Consider the following 10,592-nt stretch of genomic DNA (forward strand, 5'->3'; position numbering starts at 1 on the left):
AAATAAGCAAAAATAAAAATTAAATACCATACTTTAGTAGGTTTATCCTAAAAATAGCAGTTCTAAAAATGTGACATTAAAATATTTAATGATCCATGAATGCAATGGATTATTTACAAGTCTGATAGCTTCATTGTTTTTAATTAATTCGAATGTTTAAGTCATCGAGAATAGCCACACCAATTGACATGAATATTGATCATGTGATTAAAACCCGAACTGTATTTAAAGAGAGCGTTTGAAATGTTTGACCATCAGTTGTCCGATCTTCGAAGAAGACAGTGATCAAAATGACTCCTTCAACATGGGTAAGTGCTTAATTTCAAATAAATATACATACTGTATAGTTTTAAGCTAATTTAATTTATGGTAAAATTTCTCTTTAGATCAAACTGAGTCTGTTGTTGGGATTAGTGATAGTGGCGGTTCACTCTCACGGACACGGTGGACATGGACACGGACATCATGAAAGTCATCACGAATCTCACGGAAGTAAGGGTGGACACGGTGGCTATAAACATTCTCGTCATTCTCATGGCGAACACGGCGATGGTAGTAAGCATGGCGGGCACGATTACGGAGAACACGGTAGTCACGGAGGAAAATCCGGGCACGATTCCGGTGGCTATTCACACGGTGATTATGGTAGTGGCCATCATGGAGAATCTGGCGGTGGAGGCTACCATAGTGGTAAACACGACTTTAGCAGTTACGGCGGTGGCGGTTCTAGTGGAGGTTCTTCCGGTGGAGAGCACCATAAAAGCAAAGGACACGATCATAAAGGTTTCAAAAATGTTTATCACAAAGAAGAATATGGCGATCAAAAATCTTATCATGATAGCGCTGGAGAAAGTGACTATGGTAAGAAACATAGCGATCACGGAGAAAGCTATAAATTTGGTGGAGGAAAAAGTCACAAGAGCTACGACGGCAAAGATTCTTATGGATCTAGCAAACATGGCCACGATTATTCCAAACATGGCAAAGGAGGACACGATAGTCATCACGGAAGCGGATATAAGAAAGGAGGAGGTCATCATAGCAGTCACGGAGGCCATAAATCTGGAGGAGGAGGACATCACAGCAGCGAACACGGAGGAGGTCATCATAGTCACGGCAGCAGTGGACACTCCGGAGGAAGTCACGGTAGTAGCTACGGACATGGAGGTGGCGGACACGGAGGTGGCGGACACGGAGGTGGCGGTCACGGACATGGACATCACTAATTATAAGCTTGAATTTTACAAATATTTGCTTAGTTACAAGACGTGTATACTGAGCTTAGTTGTTGATAGAATTTCAATTGATGAAATGCTTTTAAGCTTTATATTTTGGGCATTATTAATATTTTCCCGGTGTAAAGTGAAATGATACGCTAAATTTTATATAATGTAATTTTTATATAATAAAATATTATCATATAAATCTTTCATTTGTGAGTCAAATAAATTTATCTTGTTATGTATTAAATCATAAAGACAATATATAAAACTAGCAGGTAGGCCCGGCGTTGCTCGGGCAAAAGTAACTATAGCGAAGATTAAGATGGGATAAAATTCTGAGTTAAGAACACAGTATAATAAAATACTTTTATTATTTAAAATATAAATAAATAAATTTTACCTTATTATAACTTAATACAATATAATAATCTATATTAACACGCATACATCAATAATAAAACATATAGTTTAGAAAAGAACAATATTAAAGTTCCGAATTAACAATAATTATTACAAAACTGGTGTATTTAAGTTCATAAAAGTTTTATTTAGTAAATAAGAAGATAAAAATCCGGTCAAGCTATAGAAGAAAAGAATAAAAATCATTTACAATAACAGAGTTAAATAAGTAAAGCTAATTGCCTAGAGCGGAAGTCATTTATATTTTCTACTATATCACTTTTCTTTTCTGGTATCTAAGAAAAGATATCTGCATAAGTGAACACCCAAAATTTTTTTTATCTGCTCTACTTGATTGTTTGTTCCATTAGGAACGCCTGTTTGTTCAGTCATTTGTAAGCATAAAGCATCTTTTATCACGCAATACAATCATTTTTAAAGTAAAGGTAATTATTAAGAGGTTCTGTTCAACGTACAAAAAGTAAATTTTCTGTAAGATCAACAAATTTGAGAGGTTATTTTGATAAAACTACTGAATCTAATTAAATTTCTCTATAAAGATGGAGATAAAAGTCTTAAACGACGTCGTAATATTCAAATGTATATTTTAAATAGTTTACTCTAATTTTTAGACATTAAAGCTTAAGTAGTAAGAGATATAATTCTTCAGCACCCTTTAATTTTTACATAAAAGAAAGCAATTTGATTAGATTGATGAGATAAGGCAAGGCAACATGTGTCAAGAGGAGGACTTCTATAGGAAATTGGCCCCTATTTAGTGTTAGACACGTGAAGTAAACCCGGAAAACTCCGCATCACCAATCCATTGATCGTGTGAACCCGCTACCAACTATTCCAGTGTTCAGTAGTTTTATCCACTTGAAAAAATAAATAAATAAATCATATATATGAAGATTTATATTGAAAAAAGAGGACTACTTACATTACAATATTATTAATATCAATATCAATTTATTTTATAATATCGTGAGAAATTCGTCCATTTTAAACAGAAATTAAAACTTTAATATTAATTAAAGCTACGTACGTGATTAAATAATTGTATAAAATAAAAAACTGAACCGTATTCTGAGTTTTTAGAAAAATTATATTTATTTTTATCCGTGATTTAATTATACTTTAGTCTAATTGTTATTATTAAAACTTTAATGCAAAGTCTATGAAAGAAATTTTTTAAAAGAATAAGCGACGAAGACAATTAGCACTTTTTAAATTTAAACGTTGAAGAAAGCCCTTAGGTTAATCCATATTTAATCTAAAGATATCTTTCTTTAAGCAATTAAGGAAATTTCATAATGTCCCACTTGAGTTTTAATCATTAGGAAACATAATTTTAGTTTTAAATGCTTTTTAATTACACATTTAATTTTTAGGACTTGAAAATACTACAGAAACGTCAGAACGTATTTTAATTTATTCAAATCGACTTTAGAAATAAACTTGAAATGATTTAAGTAGAATATATAATAATAAATTGAAGTTCGAAAGAAATTTTGTGTAAAGGTGTATTGATTATATTTTTGATGAGCAATAAATTTTTTTAACTTAGAACATTAGTTACATAAAAAATATGACCTGAACTCTTGACATAAATACTATACTTAAAATCAATCTATCGCGATTATAGACGAGTTTAATTTTCAAATAAAAAATTAATGATTGTTAAAGTAGTTAGATTCGCTAAATAGAAGGCATGAGAATCTTCTTTTTTATCTCTATAAATTTGTATATAAGGAGAAATGAAATCAGTTGATGTTACACTCATCAACACCTCCCAAAAGTGTAGACTATGGCTTCTTTCGTAAGTATTTTTTCGTTAATTTTCTGATTTAGAAATATACAAAGTTTACTTCTATTTGGATTTATGTTACAGTTCTCTTTATCTATCTTCTGCACTATGCTACTGTTAATCCATGCTCATGGACATGGAGGAGGTTATGGTGGCCACGGTGGTGGTGGACATGGAGGCGGCCATGGAGGCGGCCATGGTGGTGGGCATGGTGGTGGGCATGGTGGAGGAGGTGGACACAGTGAAGGTCATAAATGGGGAGGTTTCTCAGAACACCACGACAGTGGAGGAGACAGCGGACACAAAAAATGGGGAGAGGACCACGGATCTCACGGTGGTCACGATAAAAAGCTCGAAAGACGATTATGGTAATTTCTTCAGTGGGGGAGGTGATAGTGGTCACGATAGTGGAGGACATTCTTATGGAGGTTATGGCAGCGATCACCACGGTTCTTCGGGAGGAGGAGGACATTCCTCAGGAAAAAGCGATCACAATAGTTACGGAGGAGGAGGTAGTTCGGGAGGTAACTCTGGAATGGGAAGTCACAAAAGCAGAGGTGGAAAAAGTAGCGGGTTCAAAAATGTATACCATAAAGAAGAAGGAGGTGATTCAAAATCCTACCACGAAGATTTCGGAGATAGCGATCATAAGAAGAAACATGGCGACCATCACGAAGGGTGGAAACATGGAGGAGGAAGTCACCACGAGAGTCACGATAACAAGAAACACGGAGGTCACAGTAAGAAAGGCAGCGATTATCACAAATCCGGAAAAGGTGGACATAGCAGTCATCATTCCAGTGAAGGAAAGAAAGGAGGTGGACATCATAGCAGTGGAGGTGGACACAAATCTAGCGGAGGTGGTCATCATAGCAGTGGTGGCAGCGGAGGACATAGCAGTCACGGAAGCAGCGGAAAATCAGGCGGAAGTCATAGAGAAAGTCACGGTCATGGAAAAGGTCGATAAACTTTTGATTTTTATTTTATATAAACTTCTCCGCATCGCTATAGTTCGCAAATGGTGTAAAAGGAAAAGGAGCAACATATAATATGGAAATTCGCTGGGTATATAAAATGCTTTATTTATGGGCCTATAAATTAAAAAATGTGCCGTCAGGCATTTATGTAAACAATTTGTAAATTAGCCAAAATATTTAAATTGTTAATTTTTAAATAAATTTTAAATCCTTAATAAAAACTTTTGTTTGCATTTATTTCCTTAATCATTAAAAGGGAAAGAGTAAATATAATAAAACATTCTATTAATTAAATATATTTCTCCATTATTTACATAACTTAGTAGCCAAACAATTTTAATACACGGTCAAATTTTATTTCACACAATAAAATATAATCAGAATTTTTTGTAACTTATTTACGAGCACTTTAATAATATAATTTTAACATTTTGAAAGTAAGCAAATTATTCGAGAAATAATGGCTTAAGTATATAAAGAAAATAATAATAATCCAAAAAAATTTTTAAAAATTTACCAACGAGTTATGTGACTTTCCCGGTAACAACCGAGAGTGGCGCCATCTGTTATGACACTTTATTAAAAAAATTTTATATAAGTAATTATTATAAAATGGCAAATAGCTTAATTTTGAGGGTAGAGACGAGGATTATAAAAAAAAACAATTGTAAATGCTAATAACGAGTAAAATCTTCATTAAGTCCGACTCATTCGAGATATGACACACGACCCTCCTGTATCTCCCCATCCCTTGATCATTAACCACCAAAATTTAACAGCATTAGTCCCTCTATTACACAAACTACCCTGCAAAATTTCGGAAATTTTCGATAAAATGCACGAGAGTTATTAATCTTCAAAGTGGGTGAACAAAATCATACCCCCTCGATTTACACGCTAACAGCCATACACACAAAAAAATCCCCGAATTTTTTTGCATTTCTCGACAATTTAATGTCCGCTGAGTTTAAAAATGCAAAAATTTTGGGGGTTATTTTTTGACCGATCTCTATACTTTCCCTCTGTTAGCAGAGCGATTTTCGATGTAAAATTTTTACTTTCAAATTCAGCCGCTAGGGAAAAATTCGGCGCTGCAGTCCCTTTAACGTGCATATGACGTACGATTTTTAAAGAGTTTCTGGTATAAAAGGAGTCTTAGTTCCCACTTTGCCTAATTCCCTTAATCGTCAATTCCACGTTCATAATCACAATAAAATTATTGCACTTTGTTTCTTAACTCCAGAAATTCTTTCGAAAACGTAAACTATATACACATTAAGATAGCAGCGACAAATTTCACCCTAGCGGCTGTATTTACTGTATACGAAATTTGGTTGATAATTTTTTCTACAGGGAGTTTTGAACCCCTACTGTGATTAGACAAGTAATTACCCTATATATCCGAATAACAAGCTCTAGGATAACATAAATAGTCTAAAGCAAAGAGCTAATATTACATTATATTTTGATCATTTTACATTACAGAGAAACATTATCATAACAAAACAATAACGATGTTTAAAACAGATAAATATGAGCGAAATTCCTAGTGTTAATTTATAAAGTATTTTTTTAATAATAACTTAATAGAAATATAATTGAAATTCAAGCTTAAATGAGGACTTGATGTATTCTTAAGATATAAAAAATAAACTATAAAAGCAGTTCTCTTTCTTTCTGTTGGGGTTTATAATACTTTATTACTCTTATTGTTTTAATAATATCTACAAGACCGTGCACACAGGTGGTTTGGGAATTTGTTTCCTCCCATTTGCCAACTCAAACAGAGAACGTTACTACATTAATAAAACAGTATATTCTACATAACTTATTTATTTTGTACCCAATCAATCTCTCATTAGTCTACTGTATTGTGTTACCTGTAATGTATTTACGATACGTAATGACATCAGACTTCCATCTGTATTTATGTACAGTACACTTCTTCGAATGTAACGACATCTACCGTTATAAAATCACACTAATAATTTTATAACAAACATTTATAATTATATATAAATTCTATTGTTTTTTAATACGTTTTAAGAACGATATATAAAATTAAACTGTCTTATGAAGTGGTTGATAATTGTATATAGACATTATCGGGTTAAAGAAACTACTGCTTATAGGTTTTATATAACTTTTTATTTTATTATTTAAAAATTAAGTTAAAAATAAAATTAAAATTTAACAATAATTTGTGACATATAAAAGCAAAATAGATAAATAGTGCATACATTCAAAAACACGTTGCTGCTGCTTCGTGTGAATTTACTGCTCTAGATCCAAATTTTTCGGGCCTAAGCTATAATTTACCAATGATGTTAATAATAAAATATGAAACCAAGTAACAAACACTTCGCTATTTGTCTTCAGCAGTCGAAAATTAGCAACTATTAACTGCCAATTCCAATTAATAATCTACTCTTAGCAATAACAATTGATTGACATAAATATTTTCACTTAATGATAATGAGCCCTTGATAATAACAAGTAATTGACACTTTCAATTAATGATAATAAGCCCTTAGATTATCATTAATTGAATCGACAATCACCTGTTATTATATTGATTGAAACTAATAATCAATTGATCTTCGATAACAGTAAATAATTGCTAATTTTGGTTAATTAATAATGGTCGTGTGTTGTTAATTACTGTTTGAAATAGTTTGTATGACAGAAGTAAATAAACTTTTTATTTAAACTTTCTGTATTACAATTAAAGTTCAGTTCGAGAGTTCTTTAATTGGGCTTTTTTACTTATCCAACTTAAAGAAAGTTGAATTCTTGGTGTACAACACAATTATACTTAGCCTAAAACAGAAAATTTAAACTATTTTTTATATTATTTAATTATTATAAGCTAAATATATGTGTATTAAGTACCAAAATTCTACTCAAATATTAAACACCCTTAAGATTATTTAATGATTTTGAAGCATGTAAACATCAGAATGTATTATAATAATTATTTATAAAATTCTCTTCGATTATTGGGCTGAAATGTTACAACTAAGCACCTGTCTTATATCTTATAAAGCAATAAAAATCGGTCTGAGGCAGTTTTAAAACTTCCTTCAGACTTCAAAACTATAGAAGAAAGATATTTGATGAGGCCAATGATTCTAAGGATTAGGGACAACCATAATACTTAAATTGATAAAATACCTTTAAAACTATTTTTCCTTTACACGTTTGAAAACTGTAACTTTTACGTTCGTTTTATATATTTTTTAATGCAATTTTTACATTTATAGAGTAGATTTACGTGTATATAAGCACCATTAAAGATTTTAATCTTTAGTTTTAATGAAAACGAATGGGCATTTTAAAACTATAAGACTAAAACAGCATTATAAAATGCGAAGTTTTGCAATTATTTTCTTTTACTATCTTCAAAATGCAACAACAGCTAATGATTTAGAATATTCCTAAAGACATTAATATAACTATAAATATAATTATGTATTATATTTTAATTTAAAATATATTTATATATAAATTTTCCGTTATTACTCAGACTTAAAAGTGATATACTATACGATAACTATATTATTTTATTTATTATAAATATTGATAATTAGAGAATTCCCTAATATTTATGGAAAAGATTCATTGGCATTTCACCAAGGTAGCGCTATTTAGGAAGACGTTATATCGAGGTTATTTAATTATAGATCAACTGTTCTTTATAGTTTACTAATCTTTTTTTTTCCTCTCTTAATTAAGAACTGGTTTTCTTTAAAAACTACATTCGACGAAATTGATAATGGGCGATATGATTTCTTCTCTGCTATATTTTTGAAAATTGCCCATAGTTAAATACAATTATTTCAATTAAATATCATTATCGGTGTCCTCTTTCCATTTAGAACTATCTTTAAAAGTCAATTTCTCGGAAATAAAAGAAAGAAAAACTTTAATTTTGATACAAATAATCAGGTCGACAGTCTTATGGGAAAATGAAATCGTTTAAATTAATTGCATATAGTTTAATTAATTTAACCATAAAACTTTAAATTCGAGAGTACCATATAAGAGTGGTTTATTGATAGCAAAACTTTACTGGAAGAAGAAATGTATAGAACGAAGAATGATTAATTGACATTTTAAACTTTAAATTATCTGTAATATAATCTTAAATTTTGATTCTTTAAACCCTATGGACACTAAGAGGACCTTTACAAAGTGCTTATTTTTGTTTTAATTATGAAAAGAAGCAATAAAACAATTGTTAAATTGCTCTTAATTGATATATTTTATATTGTTTAAATAGCACTTTTGATATTATCTGCGTGATAAAGAAAATTCTGAATTAAAACGTTTGATAAACGATCATTTATTTATCATTTTAAGAAAGGATTTGATGTAGATAATATGCTTTTAATATAGTAAAACGTGTACACTTTTTGTATATTATATTAAATAAATAATTTATTTAGTTAAATTATCTTATGAATTTTATATTACTAAATTTGTATATAAATAGTTTAAAATGTAGCTATAATTAATTCCCAAAATTTAGGTTATTTTTTTAAAATTTATTTCGAGTAAATAGGCAAATATGTTTTTGTAGATGTGACCTGTAAGTACAGAGGAAAAAAAAATGGCGACTAACTTACTAAATTATCGGATCATTGACGATCAATTTACAATTTTCTCACCGTTGTAATTGAAATAGTTGTTCTATTAACTTGTTCCAATTGAAACACTGCTTTTAAATAATTATTTAGATCCAAAATATCATCAGACTCCGCCTAGTTTGATGACATCTTTGACATCATTATCCTCTTTTCTATCTGTATAAAAGCAAACAAGGGAAATGTTTTCTATTTTGATTTAAATTCTCACAAAGTTGACATCATGGACAAGAAATATATGGTAAGTTAAGTTGTAAATTGCTACTGTATATTTAAATATTTTTTAAAAAGAGCGTGATAAGATTATTTTATATTTCACTAGCTTCTAGCTCTTGTTCTTTCTACCCTGTTTATATATTCGGATTGTCATGGTCATGGAGATTATTCAGAGAAACATGGGGAACATTCTAGTTATTCCGATAGTGGTGGAAGCGGAGGACATAAAAAGTCTGAACATTCTGAAGGTTCGCATGGTGACAGTTCTAAACATGGACACGATGATTACGGTAGTCATCATAGCCATGGTGGAGATGACAAGCATGACTCAGGTGGTCACTCCCATGAAGAATATGGGCACGATCATCATGGATCATCAGGTGGAGGAGGGCACGATAGCGGAGAACATCATGATAGTAGCTATGGAGGTGGAGGATCTAAGGGTGGAAAGGATGGAATGAGCCATTTCCGCAAGAAAGGCGGTAAAAGTAATGGCTTCAAAAATGTATATCATAAAGAAGAATATGGAGATCATAAATCATATCACGATGAATATGGCGATAGTGATTACAAAAAGAAACATAGTGATTACCACGATGAATATAGTAAGAAGGGAGGAAAACATTCCGAAAGTCATGATGGCAAAAAGCATCATCACAGTAATAAAAAGGGTAGCGATTATAGCAAACACGAAAAAGGTGGGCATAGCAAACATCACGAAAATGAATACAAAAAGGGAGGTGGACATCATAGCAGCAGCGGAAGACATAAGAATGAAGGTGGAAGTCATCATTCTAGTGGTGGAAGTAGTGGCCATAAAAAGGGTGGAAGTAGGAGTTCTTCAGGTGGCGGCTATAGAAGTAGTCATGGTGGCGGTGGTGGACACGGAGGTGGACATGGTGGTGGACATGGTGGTGGACACGGAGGTGGACATGGTGGTGGTCATGGTGGTGGACATGGTGGCGGCCATGGCGGTGGACACGGGGGTGGACACGGTGGTGGACACGGGGGAGGTCATAAAGGATCTGGAAGCGAACAAGTTTTTGTATTTTCTAAAAACTTTGCCAATTTTGCGAAAAAACTCGAAGGCTTCGGCAAACATTAATGAAATAAAAATATGTATTTAATAAATATATGTTTATATCATAAGAATTTCTTTATAAAGAGTTTATTCTAACTCTATAAAAATTTTTTCAAGTAAATCTAATAAATAAAATCAATATTCCAAGCAAAATTTGACTTGATTTATATTTCCTCCAAAAGATGGCGGGATGATTCGGGAGAGATGTCAGATACACAAAACTTCGCGAAACTATATACT

General features: G+C 31.6%; 1 protein-coding gene across 1 annotated transcript; it reads left to right on the forward strand.

The window, feature by feature from the left end:
• The first annotated feature begins 290 nt into the window (after nucleotides 1-290).
• On the forward strand, nucleotides 291-10,376 carry LOC136988648 (hornerin-like). The gene is made up of 6 exons (XM_067286557.1): nucleotides 291-308; nucleotides 387-1,220; nucleotides 3,517-3,800; nucleotides 3,871-4,391; nucleotides 9,271-9,296; nucleotides 9,378-10,376. Exons 1-6 carry the CDS (start codon nucleotides 291-293, stop codon nucleotides 10,374-10,376), a joined length of 2,682 nt encoding a protein of 893 aa, XP_067142658.1.
• The last annotated feature ends 216 nt before the right edge of the window (nucleotides 10,377-10,592 follow it).

The sequence above is a fragment of the Centruroides vittatus genome, unplaced genomic scaffold, assembly GCF_030686945.1.
Source record: "Centruroides vittatus isolate TY-2023 unplaced genomic scaffold, ASM3068694v2 scaffold_373, whole genome shotgun sequence".
NCBI classification, from domain to species: domain Eukaryota; kingdom Metazoa; phylum Arthropoda; class Arachnida; order Scorpiones; family Buthidae; genus Centruroides; species Centruroides vittatus.